Source organism: Quercus robur, chromosome 11 (assembly GCF_932294415.1).
Source record: "Quercus robur chromosome 11, dhQueRobu3.1, whole genome shotgun sequence".
Lineage (NCBI taxonomy): Eukaryota > Viridiplantae > Streptophyta > Magnoliopsida > Fagales > Fagaceae > Quercus > Quercus robur.
The window spans coordinates 44269813-44291649 of NC_065544.1; the positions used below are offsets into that span (position 1 = coordinate 44269813).

Here is a 21837-nt window from a genome sequence, read left to right on the forward strand (position 1 = left end):
AGTGAATAGGGAAGTGGCACCACCAGAAAGTAAGTAACACGGTTTGATAAAAGTGGGCCTGAAAAATTGAAAAGTGGGGATATCACAAGCTAAAAAGAGGGAGTTTAAAAAGCAACGGAACATATAAAAAGAGCAAATATGCCAAAATGTGTTCGTAGAGTTTTTAAGACTATTGAGATATGACTAACTGTGTTCCTTACTTTCTGGTGGTGCCACTTTCCTGTTCACTTTTCAGCTCTTTTTTTTTACTTGATTTGTGTCTATCTTTTGCTTTTGTATTAGGCAGCAGGCTATTAACGTGGCTCATATTATTATTATACTTCTTTTTTTCTTTTGTGTAGTATTGGCTAGATGCCGACCCATACATGACTACACTTTTTGAACCTATGCTATTGTTTAATCCTAGCTGCCGTGTAGATGCAACGTTTTATATAAAGTAATATTTTAGTTTCAACAGTTGCCGAAGAATTAGAATTCTCTGTGTGACACACGTTTGTTAGGAACAGTAGTCTTTTCCTACTAGGACTAGACCTCTTTTTGAGCTTTGATAAGTATAGGACTCCAGCACCTATATATACTTCACGAGCCTTTGCTATGTTAATCACACAACGATCCTAAGTGTATGGTCGCATTCCTGAACCATGAAAGGTTTTTTTTTTCACTCTTTACTTTGATCGTGAACGATTAGCTCATTCAATCGTTTAATTTTTAATAGATAGTATCATAATGAGCTGGATAAGGCTTTCGATATCCAAGAACAGGTGGATTTATAGATGCCTGAAATTCTCTGATTCCCTCAGCAATAAGGGTCTTTAATTCCTCGTGTTACAGAACTGAATGATGTGTGCCCCTCTTCAATTATAGGCACGTGAGTTCGAGCAAACCAAATTTTGAGAAATTTGACGGTTTGACCGGTTCCCCTCAAGAACACTTGGCACATTTCTATTCGGCATGTGGAGAATCTACTTTATCAGATGCCTTGTTAATAAGAAAATTCGTCCAATCTCTTAGGGGTTCCGTTTTGGCACATTTGAGATGCATCCCGGCTTTGTTGAGTGTTTACGATGCCTTCCAATTATCTGAGGAGCTTAGGAGAGCCCTTATACTTGCTTTATTAAGCCCAGATGTTTTCAAGACTGAGATTGACCATAGTGATGAGGACCTCCAGTCAATCTCAGTCTTGAAAACATTTGGGCTTAATAAAGCAAGTATGAGGGCTCTCCTAAGCTCCTCGGATAATTGGAGGGCATTGTAAACACTCAACAAAGCCGCAATGCGTCTCAAATGTGCCAAAATGTCATACTTTACCCTAGGAGGGTTCGTAGAATTTTTAAGACTCTTGAGATATGACTTATACTAAGCGGGTATTTCAATTGAAGACTCTTCTTCCCTTTTTTCTTCCTTTGATGTTGAGGCACCAGTGTCTTCTTTCATTGCCTCTTTTGTTTCTCCAAGAGGTTGTGAGGAATTGTCTATTTTCTCTTTAGAAGAATCATGTTTTGCATTTTGATTTAGTTTTTCCTTTTGTGGTAATGACAAATGTCAGCCTGAATGCAATGTTACTTCATTTACCTCTTGTTCATTGTCATCAACTGAAACCATGCAGCATTGCACAACTTCCTCTTTCATCTCATTCTCGGAATGATTTTGAGGGAATTTCTTAGGAAGATATTCAACTAGAGCTATTGGCATTCTCTCAGATTGAATATATTCTTCTCCCTCTAAACTCAAGCTTTTCTTCTAAGTGTTCTTCTTTTTCTTCTTGTTTTTTTTGGAATCCTTCCTTCCACGGATTTTGACTCCTAGCGTCTCAAATGGCATAATGATTGGTAATGGCCTTTTAGCCATTTTCTTAGATCTCTTACCAATATATATTTGCCACTCTTCTTCATTTCTATCGGAATTGTCCAAACAATCTAATTTTGCTTTAGTCATAAGTTCATAAAGACTTGGGAGATTACCTGGCTCGGCCTTAGAAGTCTAGTTGTAATTCGGTGTACCAAGTAAATGTGGAACCCTTAAGAGATTGGACAAATTGTCTCATTAACAAGGCATCTGACAAAGCAAATTCTCCACATGCCAAATAGAAATGTGCCAAGTGTTAAATAGGCATATCTTCAGAGTCACTTTCATTTGTGATCTTTAGCACTTTGTCGAATTGATCCATCATAGTTTCAGGAAAATCTTCTTCTTGAAATATAGACTCCAAATCTCCATATAAGGGATTGTGAATACTACTCTGTATTTTCTCAGTATCAGAAGAAGTGCTAGAGATTGATGAATCATCGATAATGGATTGGGACATGAGGCGAGCCCTAGAGCATGTGATAGGACCTGAGTGGAGGTGAAGTTGAAAAAGTCCAATCATTATTATCAGCTTAAGCCGATTTGGACAAGGAACTTTGTCAACAAATGATTGCAACAGGCAAGAATGAGTTAGATCACTTTAACTCACATGGCATGGAGTTGGGAGAACTCATTTCTACAATCAGCTCTTTCTATAAAGCTTAGTTTTCTTTTTCGTTTTCTTTTTTCTTTGTTTTGTAGTATGCTTTCAGTTTAGTATTTTTATTTTTTTTACTACTTCAAGAGTGATGACATTAAGTTGTTGACCATGATTGGTACATGGAGAAATCACCCCTTCCTCCTTAAAATCAAATGTAAACCACCCTTTTGGTACATTATTCCTTTTTACCAAAAAATGGGGTCCTTGGTAGTATATGGAGCATTAACCTAGCTAAGAGGAAATGATCTCCTGTAATATGGCCCTTCTCTAAGTTCATTTTTGTCAGCATCAAACATCCACTGACAATTGATGTCACCACGGTAGCCCATCACGAATAGCCCTTCATTACAAGATGGAGAAGCCTAAATCTCCAATGTTCTGAAAAGTTGACTAAACAATCTGCAGTACAAATGTGTTCAAACAATCCCTTGCCAGAGATTGCCACTTTCATAGGGACCGCAGAACCTTAGAGTTTTGATGCATTGATCTCTAAAGCGAGCAATGTTGAAAGACAAATTACTCTGTATTTTCTTAGTATCAGAAGAAGTGCTAGAGATTGGTGAATCATCGATGATGGATTGGGACATAAGGCAAGCCCTAGAGCGTGTGATAGGACTTGAGTAAGGCCTTGGTGGCTTGTTACCCTCCTCACAAATCTATGTTACATTTTTGTGTTTTGAACTTGTCCCTAATCCAAAATTTTCTTCTTTTGCCAACAAATAGCCCAAGAAGAATGCCCATTTTTGAATCTCCAAGTTTGATTTAGCCCTTTTTGACTGTTCAGCACAAAGAGCCGTCAATGGATAGTGATCAAATAATTCAGCAACTTGGTTTTCTTCTCTCCTTGCATTTTTTCTACGGCCTGGCTTGGTTGGTGGTGGTGTTCCAAAGGAGGTAGAGGCAATGAAAGAAGACACTGGTGCCTCAACATCAAAGGAAGAAAAAATGGGAGAAGAGTCAACTTAATTAAAAATCTGGGAACTAAAAAGTAGAGAATCAAAGCTTCTAGAAGCCGAAGCCAAGATTCGGGTAGAAAGGGCTAAGTTGGAGATCAAGCAGAAAGAGCTGGGAGGTGAATTTGAAAGTCCAATCATTATTATCAGTTCAAGCCGATTTGGACAAGGAACTTTGTCAACAAATGATTGCAACGGGCAAGAATGAGTTAGATCATTTTAACTCACATGACACGGAGTTGGGAGAACTCATTTCTACAATCAGCTAGACAATTCCAATAGAAATGAAGAAGAGTGGCAAATATATATTGGTAAGAGATCTAAGAAAATGGCTAAAAAACCATTACCAATCATTATGCCATTTGAGAAGCCAAGAGTCAAAATCCGTGGAAGGAAGGATTCCAAGAAAAACAAGAAGAAAAAGAAGAACACTCAAAAGAAAAGCTTGAGTTTAGAGGAAGAAGAATATCAATCTGAGAGAATGCCAATAACTCTAGTTGAATATCTTCCGTAATGAAGTCATGGACACTTTCATTTGATTTTTGCCGAGCATCAGCTAAATCAATGATTGAAACTTTCTTCTTTGAACTCACAAATTGGGCAAGAAAAGCCCTTTGTAAATCATCCCACGTATGGATTGACCCTAGTTGTAATTGGGTGTACCAAGTAAATGCGAAACCCTTAAGAGATTGGACGAATTGTCTTATTAACAAGGCATCTGACAAAGCAAATTCTCCACACGCCGAATAGAAATGTGCCAAGTGTTCTTGAGGGGAACGAACTACGAATTGGCTTGATCCCCACCAAGGGTACGTAGGCAACTTAAATAAATTATTAGGTGCAGCCACAAATAAATAAAAACACATATCCCCTTAAACATGAAAATAAATAAACTCATGTACAAAGACAACGTGGTTGGAATCAAAGGGTTTTCCCTTAAAACAAGGGGTTGTAATTAAAAGATACATTATCTATTTCATGTTCAACCGTGACCCACTATTCAGTGTTTTGCTCTTTTTATTTGTTCTGTTGCTTTTTAAACTCCCTCTTTTTAGCTTGCCCAATTTAAATGATGGATATTTAAGTCAGAAACTTTGTATCAACTTAATTTTACTTTGGGTGAGATAATTAATTTTAATCTCAAGGATATGTCATGGACCATGTTTTTATGGAAATTGAACCAAGGATTCTATCTTTGAAAAGTTAAATGTCCAAGCGATTTTCCCTTTCTTTCATTTGCTTCTTTGCAAGAATTTTAGTGACATTTCGATTGAGGTTCCCAAATTTAATTAAGGGAAGGAAGACTCCTTTGAAGCAATTTTATTTTTTATGAAAATTGGGAATTAGAAAATTTCCTTAAATCAATTTTTATGGTCATTTTATTTTGAGAATTATTAATTCCAATCTTGATTAAGGGATTACAAATCCCAAAGAATTAGCCTTGTTGAAATTTGAAGGAATTAGAATTCTCATTTTATTCAAGGGAGTCAAGGACTCCATTAATTTGGTAGACTCAAGGACTCCATTAATTTAGTAGAGTCAAGGATTCCATTAATTGGGTAGAGTCAAGGACTCCATTAAAATAGCATTGCACCACAACTTGAGAGAATTTTTATTTGGTAATTTTCAAATAGGATTTACGAGTCAAGGAAAGCTTCATGTGTGGAGTCAGGAAATCCTCATGAAACCTAACCCTATTTGTTTTACCAAACAAAAATTATTTGAAGAAGGGTGAGAGAGAGATTTTGGTAGTGAGCGAATTTTTATTTGGTAATTCTTAAATAGGATCTACGAGTCAGGGACTCGTATCTAAAGCTTCATGTATAGAGTTAGGAACTCCCCATGAAACCCGACCCTATTTGCTTTACCAAACAAAAATTCAGATTTGAGAATGAGGGAGAAAGAGATTTAGAGAAGAAAGGGACTGATGAAATCTCATATACAAACCTATGCTACGTATTCCTCCTCTACTTGAAGTTGCTCTCTTTATCCGTGCCTTTCTCTTTTTCTTCTCTCTGTGTTTTTGCTGTGTGTGTGCTTGCTGTATTTTTTGTGTTTGTGCCTTTCCTCCTCTTTTTCTTTTGCGTGACTCTCTCTATTTATAGAGAAATTCCAAAGAAATTATTCCCTTATTTTCCTCTCAATTAATCAGCTCACGGAGCAGTTTGCGTCAGTTTTTTCTCCACAACTCCTAATTTCATGTTCAGCTGTGACCCACTATTCAGTGTTTTGCTCTTTTTATTTGTTCTGTTGCCTTTTAAACTCCCTCTTTTTAGCTTGTGACATCCCCACTTTTCAACTTTTCAGGCCTACTTTCATCAAACCGTGTTCCTTACTTTGTATCAACTTAATTTTACTTTAGGTGAGATAATTAATTTTAATCTCAAGGATAAGTCATGGACCATGTTTTTATGGAAATTGAACCAAAGATTCTATCTTTGAGAAGTTAAATGTCCAAGCAATTCATTTGCTTCTTTGTAGGAATTTTAATGACATTTTGATTGAGGTTCTGCCCTTTTTGATTGTTCAGCACAAAGAGTCGTCAATGGATAGTTATCAAATAATTCAGTAACTTGGTTTTGTTCTCTCCTTGCGTTTTTTCTAGGGCCTGGCTTGGTTGGTGGTGATGTTCCAAAGGAGGCATCAATGTTTGTGGCTATTTCTTTCCCTTTGACAACAAAATCGCTCTTAGGCAAAGCTAATTCAAGAATGCAAGGTTGCATTGTTTTTGGTTGAGGAGTCACCTTTTGCTTTAGTGATGCCTTCTTCAAAGCCTTGGTAGATTTCTTAGTGACCTTAAGCTTCGGGGTTTCAAGAGGACTAGCTTCCCTTTCTTTAGTTGAAGTCACCATTACTAGCTCGATTGTTCCCAATGTAATTGGGATGGAGCCAATCATGATTTGGGTAGGGAGAAGCCCTAAGACCGTACCCATAGTGTTACAGTCATTCACATTTGAACCCTTGGTTTGGGATTTCTTAGCTTTAGCAATTTCCCTTGCCTTCCTCTTCTTTGAAGTCTTTGAAGTTGATGAAACTTAGATGTTGGTGATGCGATCATCATTCAATACCTCAAGCTTGACGGAAGGGCGACCAAGGGCGGATGTCATGCGACAACCACTTGCTCCTCGTGCAGTTGCAGGAAGCTTATGGAAGTAAACAGTCACTTGGGGAGCCATCGATACACCTATTTACAATGCAAAAGTAAAACGTATTAAATCAAATGCATTAGTAACACAGTCGGAGATGAAAAGGAGAATGGGTCTCACCAGGCGTGCCAAAAATTATGTAATTTGACAACGTTTGTTAAACATAATTTGGCAACGTTTGTTAAACATAATCTAACAATTTTTGTCAACAATACTCTTTCCCTTTCCACCAAAAAAAAAAAAAAAGCTATGGGTAATTGGTTTTTACTGATAATCATAAACTTTACTAACATATCATAAAGTAGGATTCTATTGCTTTTTCACCACGAAATACATAAAAATTAATAAATAAATATAAATCTCAAAACTAGAGTTTGATCTTAAGCATCTCTAGTAGTGTAGGTATTTTCTCAACTAAATTATCGAGTAAAATTTATTTTTCTTTTTATCAACCGACCGATTTTTTCAAATACAATTTTTAACAGACTCTTAAATCTTTTTCTATCCTATTTAAATATTATTTCTTCATTGTTTCTTTAAAAAAAAATTAACTCATTCTTTCAAATACATTTTTTTGTTCTTTCTTTACTTTTTCATTTCTTAAAGTTTTAAAAAAAAAAATCTTTTGGTAATAAATAATGACTCTTCTGATAAAAAGAGTCAATGTTCACAAGGAAAAAACTTTTTTCTATTTTTAGAACGATTGTTGAACTTGCATTTTAAAAATTTACTCTCTAAACTAAAGAGAGTTTTGGATTTACTTATTCTATTGGAGATGCTCACATACGAGAGCATAAGGGATATACCTAAAGAATATACATAATTTACTAGAATCCAAGAAAATAAATAAATAAAGAAAAATGTAAAGAAAAAAAAATTATTGAATTCTTGGGGTTCTAAATCACTTTAAGGTTTCTTATTTCAAATGATGATGACAATAATAACATCATCAACAACAACAACAACAATAATAATAATTATTATTATTATTAACAAAAAGCAAAAACAAAAACATTGATGGGATTCTTGGGGTTTTAAAATGCTCTATGGTTTCTTATTTCGATGGGGATTCTTGGATGCAAATCAGTAGGCAATATTAGTCATACCTACCTCATCATTCTTGTACAATACAAATTGTTGGGTTTAGTATTATGACCTCCAATTTCATAATCACTATGTTGGACCAAAGTGTTTCTAATGTAGTACCCTGTTAACACACACAATAGGATTTCTTAAATGCAAATTGGTAGGCAAAATTATCAAATACCTGCCTCATCATTCAAATATCAGACAAACAATTTGGTATATACTATTACAATTACAATATCATAATCACCTTGTTGACCAAAGTTTCTTAGTTTTAGTACTCTATTAAACACATGTACAAGCAGGGTTGGACAGTAGCCAGGCGTGTGATATTTGTTTTTAGATGCAGTGGCAGGAAGTTCACGCTTAATAAAATTTTGTCTGGGAATCTGAAAGTTCCTATAAGTTCTGCATTATCACAGTTTATGGGTCCCATTTTTATTTGTAAGTTTGCAGTCTTTCACTCTTTTTTCTTGCCTAATTACTAAAAACAAAATAGGAAATAGGTGGGTTTGAGTGATAGTCTAGTGGTACCAAGTACCAACACCCTCTATAGTGCATGAAATTATTTGATAATATCAGATTTATTACACATTTTTTCTCACAAAAAGTATACCTCACATGTGGATTCTGCACATGAAGCTCACATTTATATGAGAGGAAAATATAGTACAATGAATGTGCATAATAATTTTTCCTATAGTGCTAGTTCCTAGGGTTCAAATTCCACCTCCTCTCTCCCTTTTTTTACATGATAGACGTTACACTAAATTGTTATATTCTTTATGTAAGAGAATAATTATAGTCTAACCATCTCCATTAGTAAAAACAAGAAGTGCTTGCTAACCTAAATCTAGTTCCTATAAAAACTTTCCACTCATATACAAAAGTTTTTTAGGATATATACAAGTTATAATATGATTTTTTTAGTGGTAGGCACTATAGGAACTGGACAATCCTATTTGGTCTAATAGCTAGTGGAAAACTCTTATATTTCTTTCAAGGTTCAAAGATCCACTTTTATGAACTAAAAGGTCCAAATAATCAAATCTGCAGTAAGTTGTTAGAGTTAATAGGTCTTCATGTCGTTCATTTGAAAAAAATGAAACCATTCTTATTAAATAATCATGATACTTCTCAAAAATTGAAATTCTTAATCAACCAAGGAACACTATCCATGTTTGTTTAATAACAACCATCAACTATTGAACAATATGACCATTTTTGTTTTAGTAAGATACCAAAGTGACACTGACTACTAGTCCAATTACCAACCTAATATGGTTCTAACATTATAACGTTCTGAATTGCTAGGCTGTTTTCTATTCTTGGATTATAATGGAAGTTCCCAATTCTACACGACTTTTGATTTTGGAACTCTCACGTTCATGAAACCAATAGATGAAATACATTTGAGCATTAGCATTGACGGTGGTATAATAACTAAATTGCTGTTATACCTCCAAAAACACTAGAAGGTAGGTCACATTGATGTTGTTATAAGTAAAAAAATTTGCCAATGAGCTATACTGAGCTACCATCTTTGGCAGCTCACTGTAACTACAAGTTATAAAAAATAAAATAAAACAAACAAACAATATTTTATTTCTTTTTCAACTCAGAAAAGTGAGACCAAAATACTGCACGAACAAGAAAGTAAAAAAGATAGGCCACATTAATAGAGAGAGAGAGTAAAAAAATATATAAGGAAAGAATATTTAAATGAAGTGGTAAAAAAAATAGAACCAGTGTTAGGTGAATTGTATAATGAAGTATTGAAATAGACAAAGTAGTTTTTTAAGTTGCTAAAAATTTTAGCTCCACCAATATTGATGCTCAATTTTACAGAGGCATGTGGAAGTATAGCTATATGTGACATGAGTGCATGGAAACTTTCCACTCGTAGACTAAAAAAATCATATTATAAACAAATATGTGACTTATTTTTTAGTTGCTTTCAAAACAACGTGGTGCAATTGAAGTGATGAACTGGAGAAAAAGAAGTAGACTTAGAGTTGCCAAACCCTGCATATTGAAACAATTTGGGAAAACAATTCAACTGAGTTGGCACCGATCCAGTCTCAGCCTTTGATCAAACATTTAACATAACCCCAATTAGGTAATTATTAATTCCTGAATTTCAAAAATTGGGCTTACATTAACACTAAGAAAAAAGTTGGCATTGACATAAGTTGAAAGCATCCTCACCCCAATCATGAAGGTTTTTTTTTTTTTAGTTGCTTTCCAATAAGAGGATTGAAACATGCAATACAGTAAGTTTAGGGATACAATCATACGATATTTTACACAACTGTTGAGATAGGTTGTCGTGAGCCTTTGATTTGTGCATGATAAAAGTGATGTTAACAGTGAGTTAATCTTTTAATGATGTTACTCTAATCATAATAAATTATATTAATAATTGTAAAAACTGTTGTGTCCCTAACATTATTTTGAAACATATATTATGTTCATACGAGAAAAAATAGAATCACTTAATTACAAGTTTTTTGAATTGATCACCTCAATTTTGAGTTAATTCAATGGCATCCTCCCTCTTATCTAGTTTAAGAAGATGTCTAAAGGTTTGTATTCGAATTCAAAAAAAAAAAAAGATTGAATAGAGAATGTGAGGGAGAGAGTTGACCATGTAACCCCAATGTGTAACACACACACACTAAAGAAAAAGTCCAGGCTCCACTCAACTCACATCACATGATGATGGGGTCACTCCCACATTTCAATGCATGAAAGCAACCACCATTTGAGTGCAGATCAGAGATCAGAAAGGATGTCCTACATGTTTGGAGATCAAAAGTTGACATGTCTCTATTTGCAAACGTACGAGTTCAGAACCAAAGAGAGCCAAGGATTTTAGATCCTTTTTGGCACATCCGATCTGAGTTTAAAGCCATAAAAATGAGACTTATACCTCACACTGGTGTGGTGGATCCAACTTAAAAAGTGATTGAAAGAAAATGTACTAATTCTATAGACTAAACTCGAGTAATTGGGTAAGTATTAGATTATTAATTTTCACTGCATGTTAAAAGCTTCGAGAAGATTATATATAGAATAATTCCTCTTTTAACTAATTTCTAATCACCACATTATTTATGTTTTTTATATACATTTTAAATGGCTCTAGCTTTTGAAGTATTTGTTAATGATTCTTGCAAATAGTTTAATCAACATTATTTATTATTATCAATATTAATAAACTTATCGTGAATTATTGTTTTAGATTGGGTAAAACATCCTTGTACATCATTGATTTTATATACTATTTCCACTTTTTATTAATGTTCAATTAGCACATTATGATTATTAAAAAAAAAACACATTATTTATATAGTTGTTAACTTATTCATTATAAATAGCTCTCATTGTCAAAGTATTTGTTTATGATACTTGTCTGCTTGTAACTAGAATTAATAAACTAATCATGATTGATTGTTAATCATTGTACATCATTGATATTTTAATGAATTTATCTATTAATGATTATTTAATTATAGTTCTCTGTATTTAATTAGAACATTTCTATCATAACTATGTCATCTATTACACTATGCTCTCACCATGTGGCACGTTATAAACATATTAAATTTAAGACCAAAACTTTTTTTTTAAGAGCAGAGCTTAGTTATAAATATAATGTACCATGTAGCATGTACCTAAATTTTGCCCTTACTATATTTACATAATTTGCTTTAAATAAAAAATATATAAAAAATTTTAAATTCCTAAATACCTGCAACTTTATCAAACTTGTACACTTGATCCTTAATGCACATTTTTCCCCCTCACAAAATGACGCTATAACTTTTATTTTATGTAAAAAAGGACAAGGACAGCTGGACAGGATAGTCAATTTCATTTTATGTTAATAGAACCCAATGAGTTACATATGCATAGACTGAATGTAATCAATATATTACTAAAAGTTGAAGCGTGGCATTTATAGCTGCTGAGCTCCTGTTGTGCCACCTCATCACCACGTCATTCGCCACATAATTAATATTTATTCCTTTTTTTTTTACAAATATATATATATATATATATATAAAAATAGATTATTGACTTTACATATTCATCTTTGTCGGTTTTAATATCTATATATATTTCTTTTTTATTTCCAAATTTCCTATAATTTTTTTTTTTTACATTCACTTATTTTTAAAAATATTTACATTTTCTTCAACCTTTCTTCTTCCCTCACCTTTTCATCTTCCCACTACCCTTGACTTTAATATTGTTATTCATATTTCTCTCCATCTTCCTTTATTTGTCTCTTCTTATCCCCTCCCTCTTACTATAAATTTACCACTCTTTTCCATTCTTTGCATAATTTTCTCTCACAACAAGGTTTTTTTTCTCTCTCTTTCTCTCTCAATGTTTTGGCGGATTTTTATTTTTTATTGCATCTCCACTTTAGGTTGATAAATTTTTTGTATTTTTAAGAACTCTAATTTATGTTGATACAATTTAGTTTTGTGTTTTAAGTTATTATTATTTTGCTCTTTGATTGTTAAATTTTATCCGATTACATTATAACAAATTAAAGACAGTAGATAAAAAAAAATAGTATTCCATTATATAACATAATTTGGATAATTTAGTGTTTATTATTATATCTTTTAATTTTTCTTATTTTTTTCTTCTTTTCCATTTTACTCAATATTGAAATTCAACCACATCCTCCTTATCATTAAATTATTTATATTTTCTCTCTCTTTTTGTTTTAAAAAATAAAAAAATGTAATATTTTACTTAAATTCAAATAAAAGAAAATTGTGCTCATCAAATTGTACTCATTTTTTTTTTAACATTTACACTTTCTTCAACCTTTCTCATTCTCTTTACCTTTTCATCTCCCCAAAAATTCTACCTTGATATCACTCTTCCTCTTTCCTTTTATTTTCCTTTATTTTGTTTTTTTATATTATCATCCTCTTAGTATAAATTTATCATTCACTCTTCTATTCTTTACATAATTTTATCTCGCAGAAAAGTGGTTATTTCCCACTCTTTCTCCCTCAATTTTTTGGTAGATTTTTATTTTTATTTTTCTTGCATCTCTATTTTAGCCTGATAAAGTTTTGTATTCTTTAAAGCTCTATTTTGGTTTATGGGATTTAGCTTTGTGTTTTAAGTTTTTTTTTATTTTTTTTTTTATGTCTATGGCTGTTAAATATTATCATATTTCATTATAAATAATTAAAAATAGTATATAAGAATGTACTATTATTATATTACATAGAATTATTTGGATAAGTTAGTGTTTATTGTTATGTATTTTATTTTAATTTTTTTTCTCATATCATTTTATTTAACATTTAAATTCAACCACATCCCCCATATATATCATTAAATTATTTATATTTCCACTCCTTTTTTATTTTTAAAATTTTAAATATAATATTTTGCCTAAATTAAATAAATAAAATTGTCCACATTAAGTGGAGTAATGATAGGGAAACACTCATTCTCACACCCAATGCATCAAAGGAAGAATGACATACAAAACAAATCAAGTTAGAAACACTAAATTAAAAAAAAATAAAAATAAATAAATAAATAACTAATAATGCATATTTAATGTCATAGAATCATCATCAAATTTTGGAAAACGATAGGTTGCCAATGGAGAGAGAGAGAGAGAGATGGTATAGAAAAAAATCAATACAAAGTAATAAAGAGTAGATAAAGAAAAAAAAAAACCAAACGTCAATTAGTAATCGTTAATTGGAAAACAAAGAGGTTTTTAGGAGAAGTAAAAAATAAAATAGAGATTACCGTGTAGAGAACATTAAAAACTTTACAGTATAGTAACATAAACCGTTTAATTCACTTAAAAAATTAAATCAACAATCAACAATTAAATACAATCATAGTACTAAATTTAAATTTAAAACTAATCAAATTCTAACTATGGAAACCATATTAATCATAACTAAAAAAGAGATGTTCTCTGATAGTAGTAGAAATTACATGAGAAATAAAGTTAGAAAATTTAAAAATCCATTTAAATTTAAATATATATAAATATATATATATATATATATAATTTTCATGCACTATTACTTTTGAAAATCTAATGCACAATGCTACCTCTCATTTATCGTCTTTGTTATGCAAATCATCAGTTAGTAAATATATGATAATGGTAAGAAGCGTTACAAATGAGATTACTAAAAAAATATATAAAATTAATTAATCACTATCATTATGGAGTAGTAGTCTATAATTTTACGCATCCAAAAAAGTGGAATATATAGAGTTTTTTTAAAGGTATGTGTAAAGATTCGCTATGTGTGTGTGTGTGTAAAGGTAATAAAAAAAAATAAAAAAAAAAAGGTATATTTAAGGTTTTTGTTAACTTAAAAACTAATGAAAATCAAATGGTTAATAACTAAAATTATAGTATTAATAAAATATTTAATGAGACCATCCTAAAAACATTACCGCGCGCAATGCGCGGGTATGCAACTAGTTTAAAAGAAAAACAAAACAAAACAAAAACCAATATATTTCACTTAAATTTTAAAGAGGTTATGGAGACAGTGAAAAGTAGGCACCAAAGAATCATTTTTCTAATTAACAGTTTAGACTAAAAACACGAAGAAAATAAAAAGTTCCTGCTCAATGTCTCTACAAAGTACAAACCAAAAAATAAAAATTGCATTACAAGAAAACAAGCAGCACAGACGTTTAAACAAGTCCATCCTGTTGTCCATCTGCTTCAAACATGTTTGTTTGCCAATCAAAAGAATAAATTTTGCTAATTTCATTAATAAATATCAACTACAAACTATATTTTTACAAACCTTGGGAGGAATCCCACCTCTAGTTTACAAAGAACTCAATTCAGTGTCTGCCGTTTTTTTTTTTTTTTTTTTTTTTTGTACTATACTCACCTCAACGCTACGAAAGTGGGCATCCCCCAGGAAAAATCGCTGCTATATGACAATAAATATGATAGAATTACAAGCAAACATGTACAAGTGACTCAAACTCCAGAAATCTACTTCTCGTTACCCTATTGCAGATATTGTATTAAGTCATAGCCTGCAGTTGTCCACTTGTTGTAAGCATTTGTACACACGCGGATCATGAAGTTGGCTGCCTCGCGCTCACTCATCTCAGGATGAAATCTCTTGCAAAGGTTTCCAATGGGATCACCCCTCTTAGAGCATCCACAGCAGTAGAGTTAAAAATTTAGTTATTTAACTCTACCAAAAGTTATTTTATCTATTTTACCTACACACATACTACAGCAATAGATCTATTTTAGCTTTCAATACAATAAAATAATTCATCTCACTACAATAAAAACACTCAAACCGATCTACCACCACAGCCAACCAAAAACAACTACCCAACAACAATTGGCAAGCCAAGAAAAACCACCCACAACCACTGCCGAAAATCCAAATTAGCCAAAAACCACCACACAAATCACCACCAACATAGCCACACCACCACTGACCCACAAAACTCAACCACCATGAAACCCAGCCAAACCACCATAACGAAACCCAGAGAAACCCACGAAATCCAGCCAACCATGAAATCCGCAATGCTCTTGAGTTTGATGAAGGCAGTGCTGGTGGAGCTTGGATCGACAATGAAGCTTAGGTCGACAATGGTGCTTGGATCGGCGGTGAGATGGAGGATTGGGCAAGATGGGTAGGCGGCATGGGACAGCGATGACAATGAAGATCGGCAATGAAGGTGAACCCAGAACAAATCGGCGATGAAGATGAGGATCTAGAACAGATCAGCAAAGCAGAGAGTAGATGAGGGAGAGAAAAAAAAAATGAGAAGGAAAAAGGAAGAAAGAAGAGAAGCCAGAGAGAGAAAAAGTAAAAAAGAGAAAATATTTTTTAAATGAAATAAGAGAAAGAAATTTAATAAAATATATATATATATATATATTTTAGCTTTCAACAACAGTGCACATCTATCAATAGATGTTCACTGTAGCAATGAAGCTAAAAAAAATAACTATAACTCCACTGATGGATGGTAGTTTTTTATGTTTTTGTGGAGTTAAAATAGCTATATAGCTATTTAGCTCCATTGCTACAAATGCTCTAAAGCAAGGTAATCCACTATCCAGCATTAACATCACTATGTTTATAATCCCATCCATATATCGGCGGCCAGCAAGGTACCCCTTCACGCATAAACTGTGGGCATATGATGGAAAGCACAATGCATAGTTTGGATCAAAACAACAACAAATTGCTTATGTTCGATCTAGAAAATAAGTTCATTCATGAACAGTGATATGAGAGAGACAGAGAGAGAGTAAACAAACACGTCCTCACTACCTTACAAATAGGTTCCAAGTTTCACTCTTCATAGTCCCGGATGGGTCTAGTAATTGCGTCATCTCATGGCTCAGCTTAAAGTGTGCACTTTCAAAACGCATATTTCCACCCGGCGAAGTTTCCAATATGAAACCAAAATCGATATGAACAAGCCTTCCCACACTGCATTGACATGTACATCAGCATTGGTTGTATTTCTACACTATATACCTCATTATTTTGGAAAGACCTTCATATGGTTTTCAAGAAAACTATATAGGTAACGAGATCAAGCAAGAAAATACCGAGTTTAGGTTTGTCATGTTGCACAGAGAGATAAATCAAACAAAATTACTTTATTATCACAAATCACAATTTACTCTAAAAAATCAGGTCAAAAGATTAAGCATACTTGTCAAAAAGAAGATTCCCATTGTGCCTATCCTTTGCTTGAAGTAAAAGGCTGGCAACTGCATAACCAGCGCTGCTAATGATAAAGTTCTCACGGGCAGCTTCAAAACTAGAAGAGCCAACAGGCCCATAGTCTTGTTGAAAAATCTCATACAAACCACCATCGGTGGTTTCACCCATCTGACTTCTGCTCCGTGTATTAGGCACAACCTGCAAGATAAGAAGATAATATTTAAAGAATGAAGCCTACAACTACCATTATAGTCAGTCTCTTTAAGCTGAAAGAGAAGATTCAAAGAAAAAAACATAAGAGCAAAGTGCAATATTGTAAAAATCTTGTGGAATTGGTGAAACGTTTCATCTTTATAAAATGCAAATTGCCAAGGTTAGAACATTTCCCAAATATAAAATGCAATGCAAAATGCAAAATGCAAACTGCAAGGTATTTACATCAATATTATTTCTTTCCAGTTTAATTCAAATATTAATTTACTTCCTGGAACATATGCTACCTTGAGACACGAGAATTGACAACTGGCACAACAGACAGATTGAATCATATTTCAGGCTTCAAGTCTAGATTTGTGATTAATAATGACACGCAAACCCGGATATGGAAACCCAAATGAAGTATGAAACCTGGCAGCAAGCAGACACAAATAAACTATGTTTTTAAATCCTAAGGAGTCATTTGGTAATATTGTTCTAGTAATGTTATTTGTATTTTTTGAAAATATAAATGAGTGAAAAGGTATGTAGAAATACGTGTAATATTGTTTAAACATTGAAAACTGTTGTTTAAAATACCCTACCAAATAGCCCCTAAATAGCCCCACAAAATCAGTGAATACAATATCAAATGACAATTGATTCATATGGATGGAAGTATTTGAAGAGAAGGACTTGAATTTGAATTTTTAGTTTAAAAGATTTAAACAAAGTATGAAAGGACAAATTTTTTTTCTATGGACAAAATTTAGTTATGGATGGATTTTTTTTTTTTTTTTTAATAGGGAAATAAGATGGCATTAATAACCAAACAAAGAGTATATCAAAGAGAGTTCAAATACAAGCCAGACAACATAGCTAAACAAAACACATCTCAGATTGAATTAAATAAGCAACCATTGGGGGGGGCAACTCCTCTCCAGATATGCGAACTTGCACTCCTCCAAGCATATTGGGCCAACTCGTGGGCAACCTTGTTAAAGTTGCAGCTTAGATGCTTGAAAGAGCATGATTCAAACATATCCCGAGCTTGGATAAAATCTTGAATGAAGTGGCCGAAACTGCTCCCAATAGCTTTGTCATTAATGGCTTGGATGACATTGAGTGCGTCTGATTCAAAAATAACTCTGGGCAGCTACAATTCCTTAACTAGCAGGATTCCTTGCTCCAAAGCCATTATCTCCACGAGTTCTGCAGAATAGCTGGATTGTAGAAACTTACAAAGACTAGCAATTGGTTGACCCTTGCTGTCTCTTACAATGACCCCAACACTAGAGTACCTATTTTGGTCTGAAGCTCCATCAACATTTATTTTGTAAACTCCTAGTGGAGAGGGTTCCCATCTAGTGGGGGAGAATTTGATATAGGAAAGGTCTGAATCAACAGCACTTAAATAGTCTTCCATTGAGCTTTTTGCCATATGCCAAGTCTATTTTGGGGAAAGGTTGCTTTCATTGTGGACAACCTTATTTCTGTTATACCAAATGGCCCAGGCTACAACAAAGAAGGTTTCCAGGTCTTGGGTAGACTTTTGAGTGAGGATAAGCATGGCTAAGTCCTGGAAATTCAAGCTATTTTGACCGACTCTTAATGGATTTTCAGCCCATAAATTCCAAACCTGAGTGGTGAAATCACATCTTAGGATGGCATGGGTGATATTTTCGGGTTCAGAACCACAAATTGGGCATGTTCTGCTATTAGTAATGCCTCTAATATTCATATTTTCCATTATGGGCAGCCCATTAACACAAGCTCTCCACGGTTTAGGTGCCAAAGCTTCTTCCATAGCAGCCTATAGGGATCCCCCGAGGAGCTTTCCTCTTTTTCCCTTACGTCCATTAACTTGTGAGCAATATGGTATGCGCTTTTGACTGTAAACTCACCACGGCTATTCCCCAACCATATTATTTTATTTTCAGGCATATTGTGGCTCAAAGGGATTCTGAGAATTGTTTCAGCTTTGAAGGGGAGGAATGTTGCTCAAACCAAATCAGCTTTCCACCATTTTATGATAGGGTCTATAAGCGAGGAAACCATTGGGAATTCTAGATTGTTGTTTGGAGGGCTGATGACTTTATAAGTGGATGGATTTGGCATTCATCTGTCATCCCATATATGGATCCTTTTTCCGTTGCCTACCCTCCATCAAGTTCCTTCCCTTAAGACTTTGAGGCTGTTGTAAATGCTTCTCCAAGAGTATGATAGGGAATTGCCAAGCTTGGCATTAAGAACATCGAATGTGGGGAAGTATTTGGCCCTAAGAACATGGGCAACAAGGGAACTTGGATTTGAGAGGATACACCATGCTTGCTTGGCTAACATGGCTAGGTTGAAAGCTTGCAAGTTTCTGAACCCTATTCCTCCTCTAGCTCTCAAATTGCACATCCTTTTCCAGCCGATCTAGCATATCTTGGATTCTTGTTGCTTCCGAACCCACCAGAAATTTCTCATCATACTTTCCAAATCTTCACATAAACTTTGAGGTAGTTGGAAGCAACTTATGGTATAAGTTGGGATTGCTTGAGCAATTGCCTTGATGAGGATTTCCTTAACTACCATAAAGAGTAGTTTACCCTTCCAACTAGCAAGTTTCTGGCCCACCCTCTCCTTCAAGGTAGCAAATACCTGCTTCTTGGATCTTCCAATAAACGATGGGAGACCTAAGTATTTGGAATGTCTTGAGTCTTGCATGGGGCCAAGGATGGCAAAAATCTCTTCTTTGACTGCTTAAGGTGTGTTTGGGCTAAAGAACACCAAGGATTTGTCTGTGTTAATTTTTTGGCCAGATGCTTCTTCATATTTTTGAAGGATTTTTTTTTTTAATTCTTGACTCTCTTCGGTGTTTGCCTTACTAGAGAGAATGTTGTCTTCCGCAAAGAAGAGGTGGGTGATTCTTGGACAGCCTCTACAAATTGAAATGCCCGTCCATTGCTGGTTTCATGCAGCTTCATGTATGAGAGCAGAGAGGCCATCAGCACAAAGAAGGAAGAGGCTTGAGGAGAGGGGGTCTCCTTGGCAAAGTCCTCTAGTTGGGGTGATATTTCCCCAGGCTACCCCATTTATAAGAACTGAGTAGAAGACTGGTGATGCATTGCATTACCCAATTTATCCATCTAGTGTTGAAACCCATTCTTTCCATAACCCTTTGGATGAAGCACCATTCAACTCTATCAAAGGCCTTGCTCATGTCGAGCTTGGCTGCCATGAAATCGTCATTACCTGCATTTTTGTGATTTAAGAAATGCATTAATTCAAAGGCCACAAGCACATTGTCAATAATGAGTCGGTCCGAGGTGAAGGCGCTTTGGTTTTCCGTTATAATGTGAGGGAGGAGGGTTTTAAGTCTATTAGCAAGGGTTTTAGAAATGATTTTAAACACTACATTACAAAGACTGATGGGGCGGAACTCAGACATTCTCTTGGGATTATTTGTTTTTGGGATGAGGGCTATGTTTGTTTTATTCAGCTCTGCCATGGACATATTGTTATTGAGAACATTTAAAACCATATTAGTAATACTACAGCCCACAATATTCCAATATTTTTTATAAAATATGACAGACATTGTAAATTTGAAATATTTAAGCTTTATTAATATGTAAATTTGAAATATTCCAATATTTAAGCTTTATTAATGTGTAAATTTGAAATAACAAGTTTTTTCATTAGAGCAAAATCTTCAATGCTAGAAATTGTCTTTAAATCCCTTGATTTTAAATCCTCAAATCCAAATGCAACCTAAGTGAAATTTAGTGCTACTAGAAAGGCCAATTGGTCCATACAAAATGCAGAATGAGTACTAGGACCACATAGTAAACCTGAATCCCCCACGGTAAGCCCATGATACAAACACAGTGGCTAATCTAACTGGCAGCCTCAACTAAAAGTCAATTTTATTTATAATTTTAAGCTTCTATTTTGTTGTTTCTATATATGTATATATATATATATATATATTTTTTTTTTTTTTTTTTTTTGTCATAAAAAAATTCAGGTAAAGAGGATTTTTGCCTTTTTTGCTTTAACTTTGTACAAGAAATTAAAAACTCAAATGAAGATCTGGCAATTCTTACATTCAATTTCAGCCATGTTCATTCAACTAGAAATCCTAAAAAAGACCTTTAAAAATTATAAATAAATAAAAAGCACCATGATATCCAAATCTTCTTCCCTATTCTCTTCATTTTCATACGTCTGAGCCTAACAATTCAAAAAAAATTATAATAAAGAATGAGGTAATCTACCACTTTCTAATTCATGTGTAAATTATTAAGGAAACACTTAAAGAGTGCATGAAATTGCAAAATTCAGTATCCAAAGTTTTAATTTGGCAATTGTGCATATAACATTCCAGCACAAAAACTACAAGCGCCAAATGTGTACAGTGTACCACATGCACAATATGCATGCACTCAAGGCACAACCCTTGAAAATAGATAGTAAGAGATTGTAAAAAAGGGGGTCACCTCAATTATGCCTCTCTCTCCGGGCCAGTTGGGAGAACACCATAAGGGAACAGATACAGGTTAATTCCAACTGCTTCAAATATGTCTGTAAGTAGTGCTATCACCTGAAGAGCAAGAACATCCTGTCAACAATCATCTCCAACCTGGAATAAGAGGTTTCAGTTACGCCACATATGACAACAACTCTACACTAAGAATTTAGATTAGTTTTCAGATACATATGATTCGAATACAAGTGATTAAACCTAATAAGTTTGAAAGTTCAAATAATGTGTAAAACACCTATGAACGTTTAGACCCCCAAATTAAAAATTACCAACACTAGCTTATAAATAAACAATATATATATGCAGAATATGAAATATAAGCTATAACCAAATTGATAACACACTCTAAACCATAATTAATCACAATCACAGCAGTAATTAAAAGGTAAAGAGAAATGGAAGAAAGATGCAAACACAAAGATAACACAATGATATGTTATCGAAAAGGAAACCAAAGTACTCGACGAAAAAACCTCTCCGCCGCCCTCCAAGCGGTCAATAATCCACTAGAGAATGAAATTAGGATACATGAATAGTAGAAGACCCTCCAAACCTAATCTACCCAGTGCACCTAAGCCCTCCAAGCTTCTTGCTCCAACAGGGTTACGCCGAACCTTGTCTTCTCTAACTTACCGGATCCTGCAATAGCCCATTGCATCAACCAAATTGAATTGTG

General features: G+C 33.8%; 1 protein-coding gene across 1 annotated transcript; it reads right to left on the minus strand.

Moving 5' to 3' along the window:
• Positions 1 to 15018: 15018 nt before the first annotated feature.
• On the minus strand, positions 15019 to 21213 carry LOC126707592 (phosphatidylinositol 4-kinase alpha 2-like). Its single transcript, XM_050407313.1, has 4 exons — positions 21115 to 21213; positions 16422 to 16630; positions 16031 to 16192; positions 15019 to 15464 (listed from the first exon to the last, which is right to left on the minus strand). The coding sequence occupies exons 2-4, from the start codon at positions 16598 to 16600 to the stop codon at positions 15329 to 15331; spliced, it is 477 nt and encodes a 158-aa protein (XP_050263270.1). The 5' UTR covers positions 16601 to 16630; positions 21115 to 21213; the 3' UTR covers positions 15019 to 15328.
• Between the last annotated feature and the right edge of the window lie 624 nt (positions 21214 to 21837).

Coding starts and splice junctions, on each gene's coding strand:
- LOC126707592 (XM_050407313.1), bottom strand. CDS start 16,600: ATGGGTGAAACCACCGATGGTGGTTTGTATGAGATTTTTCAACAAGAC. Junction 16,193..16,421: donor GGGAATCTTCTTTTTGACAA/GTATGCTTAATC, acceptor ATGTCAATGCAG/TGTGGGAAGGCTTGTTCATA. Junction 15,465..16,030: donor ACTTGGAACCTATTTGTAAG/GTAGTGAGGACG, acceptor GATCTGTTCTAG/ATCCTCATCTTCATCGCCGA.